Below are 19,661 nucleotides of genomic sequence, written 5' to 3'. Positions count from 1 at the left end.
CAAAATATCCCATGATCAACACAAGCTTCTCCACACTTTTCCCAGCGTCCGACCCTCAGGCATGCAGAACAAGTCCAGGGACTCTGGGACTTAACTGACACCTCCACTCACTCCTGGCTGAGCTGCTGAACTTGTTGGGGGCCAGCTCCACAGGGCGACTAGACAGGCCTCATCCCATGAGGTCCTGAGAGGCCTGGGGGCTAGACTTGGGCCAAGGTGGTGCTGCAGTGAGAAACTGGATAGAGGAATTCACGACTCTGGGTAGAATAAAAGTGAACATTTAATGCCACCATAGTTTGATTTTAACACCAGATTCTTTTTTGACAACATTTTACACCTCATATGCCACAGAAAGTCAGAGATCGTAGCCAGCAAACAATGTCTTCACACTGGAAAATGCCACACAGCTTAATGGATTCATGTCACCAGTTTGTGAGAACTATAACTCTTTTTTTCTGGACTGTTCTCCAGGGAGCCTGCTCATATTTATCATAATCAAGCCAACACCTAACGTTTATATAGCTTGCAAAGGCCCATGCACAAAACCAGCCTGCCAAGGGGCTGCTGGGACCTGCCCAAGTACAGAAGAGTTGAATTTCTGACTATAATAAATGAGTTTTATTAAAGAATTTTAACAGCAAACACTTGTGAACTAATAATGTTTTAAATGGCACCAGTCTTCCATCCGGTTAAACAGTGGATTTCAGACAATAACATTAAGCACTACCACTGAATTGTAAAACAAGATTGTATGAACTTATTTAGGAATTCACTGTTTCTGGCATGATAAATGCACCTGGGCAGGCCTTGCCTCCACACTTCAAGTGGGCCCGTTTCTACAGATAAGCACATTTATATATACATACATACATTACTAATCATGGAATTCGAGATCCAGAGCTTGAAGGAACCACAAAGGTCATCCAGCACAATGTCTTCATTTTACAGGTTAGAACACTGAGTTCCAGAGGAGTTAGGAAGTATATCCCGGACAGGACGACTGGCAAAGCTGGATTAGAACTCAGGTTTGCTGTCCTACGGCCTTTTCACCACGTCAGGTGCCTCCTGTACACACATCCGTGTATGTACACACACCTTAGAGGAATGATATCTGTTCATGTCCACATATGCCTGGTGCAATATGATCTAATGGGAAGAATCCAACAAGCCGGACTCAAGTCCCCGTTTTGCTATAAAACCACTCTGTGAACTTGGGCCAATCAATGACTAGACTTCAGTTTCTTCATCAGTAAATGATTACCCCCAGCTCCTACACAGAGCTTTAACGTCTTCAAAGCACTTCCCATCACTTATACCACTTTCTCTTTATGCTGTCCCCGAAGGGCAGCTGTTCTCACCCCTCGTCTTCCACTCGGGAACCTGAGGCCCAGCAAAGTGAAGAGGCTCGCCCGAGGTTGCATAGCTAGTAACACAACCAAGCTGGCGGCCCAGTGTCCTTGCTCCTAGCTCAAGGCCTTTGCTCCTAGGTTTAGCTACCTCTCAAATGAGACTACTGACCCTAGCCCCTCCTTGCCTCTTGGGGGTCCAGTGAGGGGACAAAATGCCTTAAGGTTGTAAGACTCACTAAAGTGCTTTGGTTTTTCCAGAGGAAAAACAAAAAACAAACAAAAAAAACAGGTACTATATATATTCAAGCTAAGGAACTCTGGCTGCTTTCCCAGACCCCCTTCGGTAGCACCAGGGGCTGGACGGGAGTCTTAGGGAAATGTAGGGAACTAAAAATGTCAGGACTTGCCTCAGAAATTTAATGTTGAAGCAGTAGGAAGAGGCTGGATCCTCTTCCATGCAAGCCGGTGGGCGTGGATTTCCAAGCCCATTCTCATCAAATTCAAAATGAAGGGATCTTTCCCATTTGGCTACTTACTACACAAACAGCTTAGATTTAGAACTAAGCCCTGTGCACTGAGGATTGGATCCTAATCCCTATCCTCTTGATTTATCTGTCCTCCCCTCATCCCCCAGCCCATGTCTCCACTAACAGACTTTGCTTGAGTGAGAAAAACATGGAAAAAAATAGCCACAGACAGATCCAGCAAACTTCCACCTCGATGCACGGCACGTGGATAACATTTCCAACCGCGATGCATACATCAATGAGAGAACACAAGCAATGCTGTAAAACATCATCCTGCGTTCACAAATAAATTATAACTTCTTCATAAATCAAATATGACAGTGTGGGCTGTTAGCAGGATAGGGAATGAAAGAAGGAAGCTTTTTTAGTGTTGAAGGTAATTTCTGTGTATGCATGGAATAGATGTGTGAGTGCAGTGCTTCAGTACTCGCCTCCACACGTGTGGACCTTGGGAGCAGCTATGTTTAGCGAATAAGAATTGTATGCAGTGAAGGCTGGATACTGCCCCAAGCCCCACTGTGTCCAGTGTTAGGACGTTGCCGCAGGTTCCGGCCACCCAAAAGCAGAATGTGTTTGTTTAGGGAGGGATAAATTAGTTTCTAGGAATTTTCAGAAAAACATTTTTTTCAGAAGATGAGCTTAAATGATAATCGCTTCTCCTGGATTAGAATTATGCTTGCATTATGATGGAAATAATGAACAGCCTGTAATTTTAAAATGTGTCATTTTGTCAGGAAGATTGCTAAGTGATGCACTTTATGAGCTGTTACCTACCAATGTTGACAGATACTTTCTGGAGGTGGAAAAAGAGATACTGGAATCCAAAGAAACACTATGTCTACCGCCTGCCCTCCTAGCCCCCCCCAAAATCTGAGACCCATTTACTTGCATCAGTGACACTGAACACCCAGCTTGGTTTCATTTGGTGCAGAGAAAAGGGGGCTGTGCGCCTTTCCTCCCCGCCCAGACTCCCGTGTGGTGGCATTGAAGAGTGTCCTTCAGTGGGGGGACAGCCGGGCTACACACCCCGGGGGCAGCATGGAGGCCCCAGGGACAGTGGCAGCAGACGGCTGAGCCTCAGCTAATAGCCAACGGGACTTCCAACCTCTTTCTCACTGGCAAGGTTTCAGGGTTTAAGACGCATTGTGTTTAGAAGCGAGGGACTCTGTGTGTGCTCCCAGAATGGGTTACTAGTCCAGCAGGAAAGAACGATGAGTAAAGGCAGGACTCCTTCGTTTTTAGTCTGGAAATTAACTCATCTTTAGTCATTTTACAGTCTAAAAGCCTTTTTGGAATAAGAAACCTAAAAAACCTAGAAACACTCAATATAATCAGCAGTGGCCAATGATATAGACGGCTGTGTCTGCATTGAACAAATCCGCAGACTTGCCAGCCTTGCCTTCGATCCAAAGAAGGTGGCTGGTTTACAAGGATATGAGATACACGCCCAGGCGGGCACAGCTGCATTTTTTGTCAATACAAACAGAACTCTGAGATTTTATCAGAAATCTGAGCAGCAAGCGTGAGACTTGTAGGTGCGTATAAGACTTTTTGAACCTCCACTCTGGATGGTAGATGCGGCTGGACTGAAGCCACTGCCGCCTTATAAAGAATATAATAGACTTCAAGTTTAAGGCTAATTCATGACAAACCAGGCCAGACTCCTGCCTGCCGAATTCCCCACGCTGCGGGAGCCCCTTCTCCGGCTCAGGGATTCCCACCTTCCTCAAGAAGGGACGCATCTCTGCATTTGCATCTTAATGCTCCCCCATGTTAAGAATGGCAACTGGCGAATAAACAACAGGCAGATTGTTCTGATTTCCAATCCGGAAGAGAGGAAAGAGCTTCCTCATGATGGAGAGGGGAATTCAAGAACAACAAGATCAAAGTTTGCAGCTCGCGGGTGGGAACTGAAAGCCCGCGATGAAGCAAACGCTCACGCCCTCGCAGCAGGCAGCACCATCCTGCAGCGCGACACGGAGGGACTCCCAGGGAAACAACAGCACCATTGCCTGTTTTCAGATCTTAGTTTTGCTCTGCTGCTAATGCTTCCGCCTTATATATTTGGAGCAGGGGGTGAGGAGGACAGGTTTTTAGACAAGGAATTAAGACCTATGCATCTAAATGTGAATTTCAAATATTTTTTCTAGTCCTTTCATTTGTGGGTAATGAAATAGAAATAGGTTCTTTGACATTTTGACATTTTCCCCGTGCCTCCTCGGGTTCTCTATCACCAAAACCGAGAGGCGACCTGGAACTATCTCACGTCTGGTCACTCCGTGACTGGGACTCTGCTTCAGAATGGTCAGCCAGAACTCCCTCCTTCATCATCAATATCGTCAGTTTATAGGCAGAGACAGGAATAAGCACATCATAATGTAAAATGCCCGATTTCTTTATGTGGTTTATCAATATTGGTAAATTAACATGTTTGCGGCTTATTTAGGTCAAAAAAAAAAAAAAAAAAAGCAAAGAGAAGAGAGAGAGAATGGGTAACATCAAAATAAAGCATTTTCCTTCACCGTGGCCTGCGGGGTCCTGCGAGGTGTTCTGTGATGCGCATCTTGGGAAACCAGTCTGACTTGGTAAGAGAACTTTTGGTTTTATTCAAGCTTTCTTATAGCATAAAGTTGCTACAAATGGATAAAAGCAGATTTAGGCAGGAGGCAAGCCGAATGCCACACCCCTCAGAAGGATTCCATCGGTTTCAGTCCAGCAAGGGCACCAGGCTCTGTCACTGGCTAAAGGAAGGAGGCACAGCATGGAAGGAACCTCAGGGGAGGGTGTGGCGGGGCGAAAACCAAGCTCACCGATGACCCATCAGATGAGTTTGTTTCCAACAAAACCAGAATATTCACCTTTGAAAACCTCCAATTAAAGACTTCTCATGAGCTACACGTTTAAAACCAGCCACCAAAAGAGATTGCCTGATGGAGAACGCGAAGGATTGGCTTCCCTTTGGGTCCAGACACTTCCAAGGATATTACTGTTAAGCAAACTCACTTACACAAGTGCTGTGAGGCCAGAGGTGAGCCCAGAGCACGCGACTGTCCTGCAGAATGGGGTCAAGGTGAAGGAGCTTAGGGAGGTCCTGCTTCCCAGGGCAACAAACTTATCAGACTTGGGAGATGCATAGAAGGGAGACTGAGCCATGCCACAGCAGCCTCTCCCTGCAGTTTAGCCTGTTCAGCTAGCAGATTTGGGCATGTCTCCTGTTTGTACAGAAGCAGGCTCTTAGGAAAAGTGCAAAGCCAGACTCGTGACCCAGGGAGCTGGCGTCCAGCAACAGGACCACCTGAACCCTGTTCTGATAACAAAGGAGCAGGTCATGTGAAGCTCACGAGACTTCGGTTCCCATTTACCGAGTTCAGCCAGCCGTGTGGGCTGCAGCGTCCAGAGGTACACTGAGCAAGAAATGTAGTGTTTTTTCCCCCCTTGGGGGTGGCCGGGGCTGAGTTGTTGGTTAATAAAGGCAGCCTAGCTTGGAAACAGGCTCATGAAGCGATGCTGCATTTGAGGGCAAAAGGGAAGCGTACTCCTCTGCAAATGCCTAAGCACTGTCCTTGATGTGAAGGCTGCAGGGACTCCTGGATTCCGGGCTGTTCTATCAGCACCACAGTTTTGATCAGGCAAATCCCTTGACCACTCTGGACCTCGGGATTCTATCATCAATCACTAAAATGGGTGTAATTCCTACGGGAATTGTTACAGGGAGGAACACCTAAATTTGAAGTCCTGAGTTGTTGGGAGCCAAAACCTGGACATCCGTATCTTCAGCTACGTTCTGCCTATCCAGGGTTGTGTGAGTTACGGAGGGAAACGCTCTCTGCCTTTGGGTAAAAAGAAAGACTGCGAGGACGAGCCTGTCCCTTCTTGGCACAGAGGCTTTGGGACACAGGAGAACTGAAACCCTTGGACTCTCGACAACAGACAGGATGTACCGTCTCAAGAACCCTTGTTCTAATCCAATACAGGTGAAGTCTCTGAACAAGCCTGAGGAGTTCTCTCAGCTGGGGAAAAATCCCACTTTAGTCAAGTCACACCACCAGAAAATACAGCTCTGGTGAATTGGTTCCAGCTTTCCTTCAAGTCTTTGGAATAAAAATGAAGACGAATTTTGAGGGCCAGGCAAACTGTGGATTTGTGAGTCAAGGAACCATATGTGTGTGAGGACTTGAGGGGGGCAAACTGTGTACAGAACACACAGCCCACCTCCCAGGAGCAGGGAGGACCCAGGTCGCAAAGGACTCCTCCTCCCCCATGCTGCAGGGTCCGGCTCCTCACCCGTTCTCTAAAGCACCTGTCCCACAATCAACCTTCTGGGTCTGCCCTGACCACGCTGCTTGTTGGGATGTGGCTTCGAGGTCACCTGCTGCTCCAAACCTACTTTGGAAACTCGCACACTGGCTCGTGCCGAGGAAGTAAGTAAGTCTCTGTTCTGTTTTTGAGTGGCCTCACCAGAATAACCATAAAAGACAGGTAACATTTATTCATAAGCAATACTGATTAGGAAATAGCTCTACAAACACAACTTACTTAGAAACAGCAAGTCAGAAATAGGATAAAACACCAAGAGAAAACGAGCTGTGAATACATTTCCAAAATGTTTTTGTTTTGTTGTTGTTTTCATCTTGACTAGCACCATCTGTACACAAGAAAGTATGAACATAAATGTTTGGATAATAATAAAGATTTGCAAGGCACTTAATCAGTCATTCTGGGTCTTTTTGTTGTTGTGTTCGCTTTCCACAGCAATCCTACGTCCACCCCCCTCCTCTCTCACGAAAGCAAGAGAAGAGTGAGGTCTCTTTTGCTACCAGTTCTTATGTACAAACAAGGTAAGGTTCCTCAAAGTGCTTTTTCAGTCTCGCAGGGCTTGGACACCCCTCGGGCTTCCCATCCTTTTCTCCTTCCATGGGTATTTGGCATTTGCGCCTTTCCTACAGAAAACAAAAGAAAACTCGCCTTCCGCTCAACTCTCGCTCCAGACTTGCCACCAACCTTCATCCTCATTCATTGTCTTTGATGCCCCAGCACAGAGGGCCTAGGGGCGTGCACCATCTCTGAAGTCCTGGAGAGCGGGGAACCGCTAGGACAAGGGTCTGGCTCATCTACCGGCGCCTGGAGGTGATGTCGAAGCAGGTGATCATCATGAGATGGGCCTTGCAGAAGTTGACACGGCTCTCCAAGCGCTCCGTCACACACTCCAGGGCCTCTAGGTACTCCAGGGAATCCAGCTCCCAAACCTGCTCCAAGTCAACTGCAAGAGAGGAAGAGCTTGATGGAGACACAGAGCAAACAGGGCGCGAAGCATCTCCCGACGGCTCGGCCTGGAGCTGCCACCCCCACATCTACCCCTTGGTCTAAAGGTCTAACTCGCCTGCCTTAGGCCACCACAGGGTTCCCTCCTGCCTGATCCTCAGCCTCTTTTGGGTGGAACGGAACACTCTTTACCAGTGTTTAGATCCTTAACGTGTTTTTGAGATTCTACTGACCAACAAGGGGACATTCTCACTTCCCCTTCCTCCAGCCATCCCCATCTCAGGATCTGAGAGACTCTACCACGCTATTCAGGATCAAGTAAATACTTGAAGCTGAGGTGGGGAGAGCCCCTCCCTTCTGGGGGGGGTCTCAGCTGAGTGACAGTTATACTTCTGCCCCCTTTTATGCAAGGATGTTTCTGGATTCTAACCCAGATACCTTTCCTGATGTTCAGGCCTGCACAGAGTAAAAAGTCTGTATCCTTCAAGGCCTGAAGAACAGGTGTCTGGAATCAACCCCTTCTGGCATCAAGTCCCCTACTTTGTCTAGAGGTGGCTGGGTAGAGGGATGGGCTGCCTGGCCCACTCTCCAGGGGTCCAGCAGGAAAGGCATGGACAGCAGCCAAAGGTGGTGGGATTGCCCTGGAACCCCAGGCGACAGACAAGCTCTGGGACCTCCACGTCAGCTGACAGTGTCCTTAAAAGGAATGTGAGAGTAGGAATTCCTACCCTGCCTGCCCTACCTGCCTTGAGTTGCTGTGAAGACAAAATGAGATAATGAACATGAACTTGATTTGAAAACGATGCCATACTGTGGAAACACCGGGGAGTGGAGTTGACGTCTGCAGAGTGTCTTCTTTCTGCAGATGAGGTCCCTGAGAGCTGGACAGTGACATGACTCACTGAGGCTGATGCCCTTAACCAGGACCAGAGCTGGAAGGAGACCGAAGGCCCTGAACACCAGTTTAATATTTAAAAACCAAAACAAAAAAGCAAAAGGAGCCATCATTCTATGACCACATCAGACTACATTACTGGACAACCTTGAAAGTGGCATCAGAACGAAGAAATAGAACTAAACATGGATCTTTCCATGCCAGTCCCCGTCTCTTGCCCCAGGGAATAGTCAGCAGGCAGCCTCATGGATCCTTTTTTCCATTACTGTTTTCAATTCATCTTCAAGAAACAATCTGTGTTTCCCCTTTCATGTAGCTTTCTGTTCATTTTCTTTCTCAGCATCAAAAACACAGTGATTTTGACATATGTACAAAGACTAGAAGGAAGCGTTTGTTTCCTGGAAGCAGCTAAACACGTACGTATTAATGTTTCAGCTTGTTCCTATCCTGGGAAAAAACACAACTTTGTAAGATGAAGATAATTTTCAGGTCTGCCCTGGGCATAAACAGTTTTTAAAAATAGAATGTTAATGAAAATAGCAAAAATGAAGGGGAACTGACAGAGAACTGACTGAAAGGAGGCCCCTGGGATCTTTAAGTGCCCAGGGATTCCTGAAACAAGGAAAAGGGTATCCGCAGCGGAGAGGGATAAGCACAGGGCCCCGTGCGCATGTCATGGGCAGACAGTAACCAACGCCTTCGCCCCGTCTGCCCTCCCCATTAGTGCCTTCGATGAAATGCCCTCACAGGACGAGTTCATGTCTTTGCTCAAATTTCCAACAGAAGATCCAGCTCAGTGCATTGTGCAAGCGGGAGGCATGAAGGAAATGCCTCCTGTTTTTTATTTGTATTTTTGAGACAGGGTCTCACTCCATCACCCAGGCTGGAGTGCAGTGACGCGATCTCAGCTCACTGCAACCTCAGCCTCCTGAGTAGCTGGGATTACAGGTGCCTGCCACCACGCCTAGCTAATTTTTGTATTTTTGGTAGAGACAGGGTTTCACACCACGTTGTCAAGGCTGGTCTTGAACTCCTGGGCTCAAGTGATCTGCCCACCGTGGCCTCCCAAAGTGCTGGGATTACAGGCGTGAGCCACCGCACCTGGCCAGGAAATGTCTCCTGTTGTGGAACTTTGGGATAATACTAATAATTACTGCCAGATCCTGAGCTCTCATCCTGGGCCAAGCAGTGTAATAAGCACCAAGAGGACCAACAGGTACTGATTTACACCTCACAACTGCCCTGTGGCGTAGTCACCATTATTTTTCCCATTTTACAGCTAAGGAAGTCAAGGCTCAGAGTGAAGTGTCTTACCCGAGGTTCCACAGCTAGTATGTGAGAAAGCCAGCAGCCAAAGCAGGTCTGTATGCCTGTGGCCACAGCTGCAAAGGCTGCAACTTACTATTACAGGATGCTCCATAGACTGTCCCAAGAATCCAGTGAGTACTTAGGGAAATGTTAGCACCTTATTCCTAGGGAGAGGCAGCTGCTGGGAGACTGCAGTTACATGTGGCAGGCACTGCTGGGAGGCTGACAAGTCCTGCCACTTTCTTCCGCACCTTGACCCAGGACCATTTCACCCCAATATTTTTTCAAACAGCTGCTTTGGAACATAAACCTAAGCTTCCAGCCTCTGCCTGCAGGCCCTCCGCACTGGCCAGAGAAGACTGGAAGAGGGTGGGGGGCCATGCAGGGGAGGAGCAGTACAAAGGAGGCCTGCCAGAAGCTGAGGGCAGGATGGGAAGGGGAGGCGGAGGGAACCTGAATGGCAGGAATGTATTTGACCCCACAGACTGAGTCTTCCAGCATTAGCTCCTATATCAGTGTAATAGCTGGGACCAGATTGAAGTTTTATTTTGTGCTAAATGGAATGGTCAGGAACAAATAAATAAGAGACAATTGAATCCATCTTTCAAAGAGAGCAAAATTGTCCTGCATTGTTATGAGATGGTTACGGTCATCCTGGGCTATTAGATGGAAATAATACTGTGGCTGTCGGTTTTTTTTTTCCACTCAAAAATGTTTTCCCTGCTTTCTGGGTTCTCTGCACAGCTTTTCTAGGACGGTACACTCTAGCCTATTAAGGGCTCTATAAATTCTTATCTATTTCAGGCTAGATATGCAGTGTGATTTGGGCCGAGGAGCAGATCTGTAACAGTCTTCATGTCTGGGTGATCTTCCGCCACAAGCAGGGGGAAAAATCTCATTTTCAGGTGCTTTGGACTGAGACACGTAAGAAATCATCTTGCAAGAGCAATATTCACCACCCTCTGCTGCCCCGGCCCTCCCGCCCGCCCCCCGGGGAGCAGGCTCCTCGCTGGGTGCAGCTTCCTCCACGTGATGGGCATCCTGGGACTGCGGAGGTGGATGCAGCCTCTGTCGCCGTCTCCCTGGGCTACGCGCCAGGCCTGGTGAGCGGGTGAGCCCATTAGTCGCGAGGGAGGAAAGGGACCCCGGCCTTACATTCACTGAGCCACTTGTTGGGATCCAGCATCAGGTACTGTTTGGTCGCCTCCAGCTCCTTCATCAGCCACTCGTACTTGGCGCGGACCTCGGCGATCCTCTGCTGGCGGTGTTCCAGAATTTTCAGCTTGGCGTTGAAGCACATGACCTCCTAACACAGACAGAGAGGAGAAAGGACCCTTTTGCTCACGCCCAGCCCACGCCACAGGGAGCACCTGTGAGTATTGTTGATGGAAAACAGGCTGGGGATGGAGACGTGTGGGAGGGACCCAGGTGATCTCGACCACATTTCTGCCTCGACAGGCCAGTCAGTTCAGACACCTCACAAGGTAGGACTATGACAGACCATTCTTGGACTATGACAGGCCATTCTTAAACTGAGAAAGCAGGTGGTGGGTGTTTCAAGATGGACAAAGGCTGGTTAAGACGGGGAGCCTCAAGGAGCCAGAAGAGCCCCCGAGATCATCAGCCCCCACCCCTGGCTTTGGAGCCTTTACAACATTTCAGCAAGAGAAACACGGGGCTCTCTCCAAAGCCTCTGTCCAAAGGCCCTTTGCTGGGACAGAAGCCCCCTTCCCACCCCCCATGCCAGAAGCCTGCTGGGAAGCCTGGGTCTGAGCCGTCTTCCTCAGGGCCCTGCCTGGGCCAGCGTATGGGTGGTGGAGGAGGCTGCCTCACCTTGCTGGCGCCTCCTCGTCGCCGCTGCAGGCGCTCCACGTCATCGATTTCATAGACTTTAATCTCAAAGGGTTCCCCAAGGCCCCGCTGGCTGCTCCGCAGGGGGCCGTCCACCCAGCGGACGCCTGTGCTGTTGGTGGGTTTTCTCACAGGGGAAGAGGTGTCCAGGGATAGTGCTGGGATAAGCCTCCGTCTCTGAGAACCTGAGGAGGGGATTAAGCCCAAAGAGTTAGTCTTTCTGAATTTCAATTTCTTTTTCTTCTTTTTTGGAGATAGGGTCTTGCTCTGTTGCCCAGGCTGGAGTGCAGTGGTGCGATCATAGCTCACTGCAGCCTTGAATTCCTGGACTCAAGCAATTGTCCTGTCTCAGCCTCCTAGGTAGTTGGGACCACAGGTGACACCACCACACCCAGCTACTTTTTTTTTTTTTTTTTTTGTAGAGATGACGGCTTACCATATTGCCCAGGCTGGTCTCGAACTCCTGGCCTCAAGTGATTCTCCCACCTTAGTCTCCCAAAGTGCTGGGATTACCGGTGTGAGCCACTACACCCAGCCTGAATTCAATCTTTTAAATATTTTTTGGATGTAACAGATGAGGTCATAACAAGCACCCCAGGATCTGAGGCAGGGCTAAACACTCCCACTTCCCACCTCCCACCTCCACCTTTCCTCCCCTAAACCGACACTTGGGCTTTAGCTCAGCCAACTCCCGGGGGAATCTTTAGAACTGCCTCCTAGTTTCCGCCTGTAAAACATGCAGCTTAGACCCGTGAGCCGCACCGGCACATCCTCAGCATGGATGGGTCAAAAGATCCGAGCATTTGATGTCATTACAGGAGTTCCAGAAAACACCGTTGATTTGCTTATAACAGCAGCAGCAGCACTGACATGCACCGGTTACGTGCCAGGTACTATTTCACATGCATCACACATTGTGACAAGCACTGCTAGTTCTCTCCCAGTATCTATTCTCTTTCTTTCTCAGCAGAAGAGACCCTGGGTATTAGTGAAACACAAGGCTCCCAGAATGGAGACTAAACTCTTGCATGGTACAGGGGACTGCAGTTTTGATGAACAAATGTCAGTTGAAGCATGTCTCCTCCAGAAGACAACAAGGAACGCTCACTACTGTGTTAATTTTCTCTATGAAGTGAACTCAGGGATCTGAGCTCCTTTTGCTTCATATTAAATCTCACTTTTTTTGACAGGGAGTCTCACTTTGTCGCCCAGGCGGGAGTGCAGTGGCATGATCTCGGCTCACTGCAACCTCTGCCTGCTGGGTTCAATCAGTTCTCCCGCCTCTGCCTCCCGAGTAGCTGGGATTACAGGCGCCTGCCACCACGCCCCACTAATTTTTTGTATTTTTAGTAGAGACAGGGTCTCACCGTGTTGGCCAGGATGGTCTCAAACTCCTGGTCTCAAGTGATCTGCTTGCCTCAGCCTCCCAAAGTGCTGGGATTACAGGTGTGAGCCACCGCACCCGGCCAAAACCTCACTTTTTAGAGCCCAGATTTGATCTTACATATACACATACACAATCACATTTAGTTTCCAACAAAGTGCAGGCCCCAACTAACGAAACTAAGCAACATTGACTACTGGAATAAAGCAACTGTCTGTCTCCTTAGTGTCAGAGACACTTACCCTGGGAAGTGACCAGATCAGAGTTTTGGGTTTTTTATTTTAAATCAGTCTGATCAAGCTAGCTGACTGTTGGCAAACTGTTTAGCTTTTGTGTGCCTCAACTCTAGCTTCTGTCCCATGGAAGGAACCTGTGAAATGGCTGGTGGGTAACAAATTAACCCCAAACCCAGTGGCGAAAACAGCAAACATTTCTCTCACATATTCCTGTGGGTGGGAATCGGGGAGTAGTTTTTGCCAGGTGGTTCTCAGGTTCTCAGGGCCTCTCAGGAGTCAGCTGGGGCCGCACACTCATCCGAAGGCTTGACTGAGGCTGAAGCTTCCGTTTCTAAGCTCGCTCATGTCATCATGGCAGGAGGCTTTCGTTCACTGCCACGCGGGCCTCTCCTGCACGGGACTGTTTGTGACATGGCAGCTGGCAGGAGGCTTTGGTTCACTGCCACGCGGGCCTCTCCTGCACGGGACTGTTTGTGACATGGTAGGAGGCTTTCGTTCACTGCCACGCGGGCCTCTCCTGCACGGGACTGTTTGTGACATGGCAGCTGGCTTCCCCCAGAGGGAATGACCCAAGAGAGCAAGAGGGGCACCCAGCACAGAAGCTGCAGTGTCTTGTATAACCTACTTTTGAAAGTGACATACCATCACTCTGCCTTATCCCACTCGACACAGAGACCAACTCTGGTAAATACAGGAGGGTGTGAAGGCAGAGACCATGGGGGCCATCTTGGAGCCTGGCTACCATGGATGGGATGTGATCAGATGGGAAAATGTCTTGGACAAGGGCCACCCTCCATCTCCTGCCAATACCCATGCCAGGGCACCGTGTGAGATGGGAGTAGAGAAAGTAAAAACACCTGGAGAGTGACATTTCCCTGGGCTACAACAGCTTCATAGAAATACCCTGGCAGGTATCTAATTCCCAATGCCTCCTTTCCATGCCATCCAGCAACCTGGAACTTCCTCACCACATCAATCCCTCCCAAGGTGGGAAGTGAGTGCCCACTGTCAGGTTAGGTGTGGTTTGGGGGCTAGGAATACCTTCTTCCTGCACATGAATGAACACGTGTCTTGGATTTTTGTAAACTTCTGAATTTAGGTACCAGAACATCAGCCCCGTGAATGGACTGATATTCCGTTCCTGCACCTCCAGCTGAGGCTCCCTCTCCCCGCGCCTGTCTCCCTCCGGAGGTGCATGTGAGCCTCACTTAGGTGATGATGAGGGTAAGCCAAGTACTGGGGCAGGGGTAATGTGGTCAGGCTGAGGAAATGGAGGGAAGTGGCCTGAAGGAAGTTCAGGGGCAGAGTGGTGCCCTCACATTACTGGAAAGGGCACAGGAAGCGATGGTACTCATATGCCATCCCTGGGCAAAGACCGACCCAAGGACCTTAGTCTGGGACCCCATATAAATAAGGGTTCTTAGATTTTCTGCATGCTCCAGCATCTCCACCTTTCAAGCAGATGCCCAGCTTTCTGCCAGGCCCAGTCTCTGCCAGGGATCCCCTCCTTCCAGGCTGTGAGTGGGGTCAGGTCACCATCAGCTCTAAGAAAGGTGTAGGGGGAGCCTCACCCTGGCGAGAGTCGTGCGGCGCCCCACTGGATGCCGCCTGTCTGATCGGGGAGCACACGGCCAGGGCCAGCCTCCTGCTGGTGCCGGTGGGCTGGGCTCCCTCCTGCTCCTCCACCCTCCCTGCTCATCAGCATTCGGTCCAGGCATGTACAAGTGCAGCGTATTCAAAGCACTTAGGCTGATACCTGCCAGCATCGATTTACCGCATGAAATGGTCCAGATCTGACCTGAGAAAGTCAACACTGATACTTCAAGGAAACTTCCAACCAGGACCTCTCCCACTAGCGGAGGCTGAGCCCACCCCTCGCCCCTCCCGTTCCAGGCCTGGCCGACAGCGGCGTGCAGTAAGAGGGGTCGCAGACCCATCCCAGTCCATCTTCCTGGATCACCTACAGCGCTGACAGCCCACGTGAGAAGCTGACATTGGGTCTTCTACTCTCAACATCCCCGAGTCCAGACAGAAGTCCCCACACGAGTCTGCAGATGCTGCTGCTGAGGTTAAGTGTCGGGAAGCATGGCTGTTCTGAGTGCTGAGGCCTCTCAGCTCTCCCTGGGGAATATGCTTCTGCCCCCAGGAGCCCTCCAGCATAGCTTTCTGCTCCATCACCCACTGTCTGCATTCTGACTCAAAGTGTGGGCACTAGGAAGATCGTGAGTCAAAAAAGCACGAAGCACTAATATTGAAAGGAACTGTAGATATCAGAGCAGAGAGAAAGAGAGTATGAATCAATACATGTGATTTTATTGACCAGCAAGGAGCCAGCTCCATGATGAAGATGATGAAGAATGATGCTGGTGGTATGGCCGCCTGTCATGTTTTAGCTGAAAAGGCAAATGGCTCACGTGCTAGGGATGAGAAAGAGGCAGGTTCCCCAGCGCCACAAACTCTCCTCGATGCTGGGCGTGGGCTTCCTCCCATGTTCTCTGAGATTCTGAACCCTGCACCCAGGACCGCAGTGCCACCTCACAGCACCACTGCCACCTACTCTCCTCGGGGTTCTCATCGAAAGAGCTTCCTTGGTGTCTGAGAGAATCAATGACTTTCCTCCTTTTTCCCCAACTGTGTATTCAAAAAGGCTCTCATTCTGAACCTACTCTCAACTGGCTCTAGGTTGGTTCTTTTGGAAACATTCTGGAAATCTGAACTCTGACAGCAAGCGGCTTGCCTTCCTCTGATTTTCATTATGCCAGTGACCACTAAAACCAGGATGTGCCTGAGAACCAAATGAACAGGAGAGGTTGGCAGAGCACACCACGGTGCCCTCGGGCCTTGGTGAGGAGCAATTAGTCACAAATTTTTGTGCAGCACTCTGGGAACTGAACCTGGTAGCTCAATTCACTACAGGTGCAAGTCACAACTCACAAGACAGGCCCATCAGTCAGTAATGCTGACTCAGCACCAAGAGAAAGGCACAGTGTCTGATGCTTAGAATGACAAAGTAGCAGATTAGACTGAGCACTTAAAGCACCATCAGCAGAACAAGATACGAGAAATACACAGAAAAAAAATATGAGCAATTTTTTAGGACTATACCGCCAACCAAGCAACCAGCCCATCAATGAATCAATCAATAATATCCAACGGTAACCAGCACCAGCCCAGTGCTGGGCACCACGCAGGCTGGGTCAAGTGTGGAACAGGCCTTGCTCATGTCCAGGCAGGTCAAGGCCTGGGGCATTCCAGAGCACCGTGCCTCCCTGAGGAGCTTCTCTTCAGGCAGACCCTCCCTCCCTCCAGGGCTTTTCTGGTGCTAAGCCTCCCTGTGGTGGGAATGAATTCAGTTCAGGCCAAGGCACTCATCTACCGGTCAGACTTCCCCATCCAGTCCAAGAAAAGGAAAGCAAGGGAAAGAGTCCGAGGAAGTAACACACCAGGATGAGGGTGAAATGTAAGCGACTGGAGGAAGAAAAGAGAACTGACATAACATATAATGGATGATAGGGGACGGGGGAGTGCGAGGATTGGGGGCTCAGGGTAGGGGCTCGGCTGGTGCAGTTATGGCATCAACTGTGTATCACGGAGCGACACCCTCAGCTGCTGCCATGCACACTGGCCAGGACAGACATTCCCTCCCCACCTGGGCTCATTCTTAGCTCTGGGCTATACACAATTTCATGGTGCTGACCATAGAGGGGCTGGCAAGGAACTGTGGATGGAGCAATGAAAATCCATCAATCAAAGCAACATCATTTCTCTCACCTTATCACTTTGTTGGTCAAGAGCCTGCAATGACTCCCCACTGCCACCTACAACAATATATTGTATCTCCTTATAGAACTATGTAGAATATAGAATAATGTGTACTGTTCTTGTAGTTCCCGGATGTTCCAGGTGTGACTTGATCTGGGCCTATGTTTCCTAGTGTCTTGCTCTACTTGTTGGGACTATCCCCTCCTTGAGTTATTCTCACTGTGTTGCCCACAGGCCAGGCTCTTGCTGCTGGGAGCTTGTGGTCCCATTCCTGCCTCAGCCTCAGTGCCCTGCACCCTCTCTGCCTGTCCCAGTGTAAGCACCTTCCCACACCAAGCTCAATCCCAACGTTTCTCTGCAGCCTTTGCCTTTTGCAGGATCCAGCTTTGTCTAAATGCTCTCTCTACTTGGGTCTTCACTACCCCTCTCAGCATCTGGCAGTGCACCCAGTTCACTGTTCTCTATTCCATGATTTTCACCCTTTCTCTCCAATTAGATTACAAACTTCTTACGGTGGCCTTGTCCCCTGTGCCGGCTGCCTCCACCTCCACCCACAAACCAGAAACTTCCATATCACCAAGCTCTAAGAGCACAGAAGACACCTGGTCAATGTTTAACAGCTGAAAATAAATCCCACCGACTACAGATTGCTCTAAGGAAAAGACCATGACCATCATGATGGTCACCACATGACCATCAATATTATTTAACTTATCTGCATAGTCTCCTATGATGTGGGCAGCACAGAGACCATGGCTATTATCTACCAATCCTCTCGTTTTACTTGCATATGAGCAAACTGAAGCTCCAAGAGGACAGTTATTCCCCAAAGGTCACACAGCTCAAGATTCTAAGTCTCCTGCTTTCTATCTGAATTCACGGTCTACGGCCATACCACCCTGAACACGCCCGATCTCGTCTAACTGAATTCACGGCAGCCTGCTGTGGCCGGTGGAACAAGCCCAATCCCGTGCACACGCAGCAGCAGGGACCTCCAAGAATGAGAAGACGAAAATGAACCCTTGTGATGTTTGGTCGTTTCTGCTGCTACATATACTACAAAGGAATCAGAGAGGTCAAGGTTATTTTCCCAATCGTTCTAGTTCATTTTTACTAAGGAAATAAGCCATCTCAGACAAAAGATGTCTCCTCTCTGGTTCCAAACACCTCTCATAATTGTAAACTCTAGCCATCTAGTTAGCAATCTCCTTGGAGGAATTTTATAGCTTCTCTTAAAGAAGTTGCTCTTGATTTATGCTGATCATGTCTGACAGCCACCGTTTCTCTTAATAATAATCATAAATAAGCAAGACAAGGTCACCTAACCTGAAACGAGCACGTCTCCACTGCCACATCCATCATGGAACCTGGATCTACAGCAGCTCATGACAAAGGTCTTCTCTTGGCACTCCAGGTGAAATCCCATTTCTAGCACCTGCCCTGGCATTTTAATTTTACACCGTTTTCCTCCAGTAGCCTTACCTAACCAGAGACTCCTAGAGGACAGCATTTACGAAAGCACTTAGCCCAGAGCAAGGGCGTATGCGGAGCCTGCTGCCTGCTCGTCAAGCAGTTATTTTTCTTCCTCTTTACTCCAGTGTAACCGCCAAACCAAAAAATAAAAGTCTTGGAAAAAAAAACCTGTGAAAGCCACGGAAATAATGAAATGGACTGGTAGACGCAAGACACTAAATTTGAGTGCATGAAAGCACTGTGGGATACTGAAACATACGTGGCCATGTGGCCACACAGTCATCTGGACTTTGAAGACCGAGCCTGCGTGGATTAGAATAACAAGTGTGCATTAACCAGGTACTGGGAAGGTCGGCAGATGCTTTCCTGCTTGTTATTTTTACTACCATCCATACGTTTCAAGCCCTTGGCCCTGGCCGTAAGACACAGCAGCCGCTATGTTACATGGAATGGCTCTGCCTTTTCGACTTGTCTTAAATGGGGTTCTGCTCCAAGTGCTGTCTCTGCAATGGAAGGGTGAAGTGAAGCAGAGTCAAAGAGCATCAAAGACTGAAGCATACCCCACCTGGCAAATAATAGACGTCAAGGTACTGACAGCCACGATGATTCCCTACCATGCTTAGAGCCTAACATCCCCATGGCCAAGTTCTGTGATCTGTGATGAGGTGAGCAGATGGGGCTGTCCATATCATAAAACTACATCTGCATACCCACATGGTCCCTTAAGGTGGATTTCTTTGATTCTAGGAAGATGAATGGTTTATAATGTTCACTGACCACAGCCCTTACATTTGGGTTGGAACATTCCAGAGTTTGTGCTCGCCTGTGATGGGAGAACAGGAAGAAACCACCCCATGACTGAGAGAACAAGCCTGTGGGGCAGTTGCTGGAGCAGCAGGAAAGGGGAGACGCTACATCTGTCACCCCATCTTTTACTTCCAAATATGCTGCGGGGGAGACCCTACATCATCTGTCACTCACCCCATCTTTTACTTCCAAATATGCTGCGGGGGAGACCCTACATCTGTCACTCACCCCATCTTTTACTTGCAGGTATGCTGCGGGCACTGATCCCTGCAGGGACCTGGCTTCTGACAGCATGTGAAGGGCCTAGTGTTGCACAGAAGAGCAGTGAGAGGGCAGAGGACAGGCCAGGAGGGCAGGAACCCGGCCGCCCTGGCTTCAGCCAAGGCATAGCATTGCATGTGGGGCTCTGCGTAAGTTTCATTTCGTTTTTTTAAAGCCCTTAGACTAAAGAATGAGCAGGGGCAATTTCTTTGGAAGCCACTTAAGAGCAGAGATGGTTCCAGGCAAAATTCTCAAGTAGCTTCAGTTGTTCTTGGTACCTTTTGCCTCTGTCTTTTTCTCTCATTACCATCCTTTCATTTCACCTACCCCAAGACCTCCAGGGCCACCAGCGGTGGCCTGGGTCCTCTTCTCCTTGCCCATCATAACTTACTGTCACGTGCCACCCAGAACTCTAATTAACAAGTTAGTGGGCTTTATATATTAGTTCTTCTGGAGTATGTGCCTTTTGATAGGAGATTCTTAAAAATGGCATAGACTGCCTGGGTGTAGTGGCTCACGCCTGTAATCCCAGGCGTGATTGGGAGG

At 49.2% G+C, this 19,661-nt stretch overlaps 1 protein-coding gene and 1 long non-coding RNA gene across 3 annotated transcripts in view; one reads left to right on the top strand and one right to left on the bottom strand.

Moving 5' to 3' along the window:
* Positions 1 to 262: 262 nt before the first annotated feature.
* The window catches only part of KIF26B (kinesin family member 26B), a 576,785-nt gene continuing 557,386 nt past the window's right edge, over positions 263 to 19,661 (bottom strand). The window contains 3 exon segments of the mRNA XM_017870419.1: positions 263 to 7,136; positions 10,497 to 10,647; positions 11,175 to 11,377. Of these exon segments, the coding sequence (XP_017725908.1) occupies positions 6,988 to 7,136; positions 10,497 to 10,647; positions 11,175 to 11,377 (503 nt within the window). The 3' untranslated portion in view covers positions 263 to 6,987.
* LOC108528556 (uncharacterized) lies at positions 9,094 to 19,254 on the top strand. Of its 2 annotated transcripts, none has more exons than XR_001885189.1 (5): positions 9,094 to 10,444; positions 10,552 to 10,713; positions 12,011 to 12,082; positions 13,912 to 14,036; positions 19,101 to 19,254. It is a non-coding gene; the product is annotated as an uncharacterized LOC108528556 (long non-coding RNA). The 2 variants fall into 2 exon arrangements; XR_001885188.1 differs by having other exon boundaries at positions 10,525 to 10,713.

The sequence above is a fragment of the Rhinopithecus bieti genome, unplaced genomic scaffold, assembly GCF_001698545.2.
Source record: "Rhinopithecus bieti isolate Rb0 unplaced genomic scaffold, ASM169854v2 scaffold_5132, whole genome shotgun sequence".
In the NCBI taxonomy this organism is placed as follows: domain Eukaryota; kingdom Metazoa; phylum Chordata; class Mammalia; order Primates; family Cercopithecidae; genus Rhinopithecus; species Rhinopithecus bieti.
Note: the sequence above shows the minus strand (reverse complement) of the source record. Positions and strands in the feature narration are given on the sequence as shown.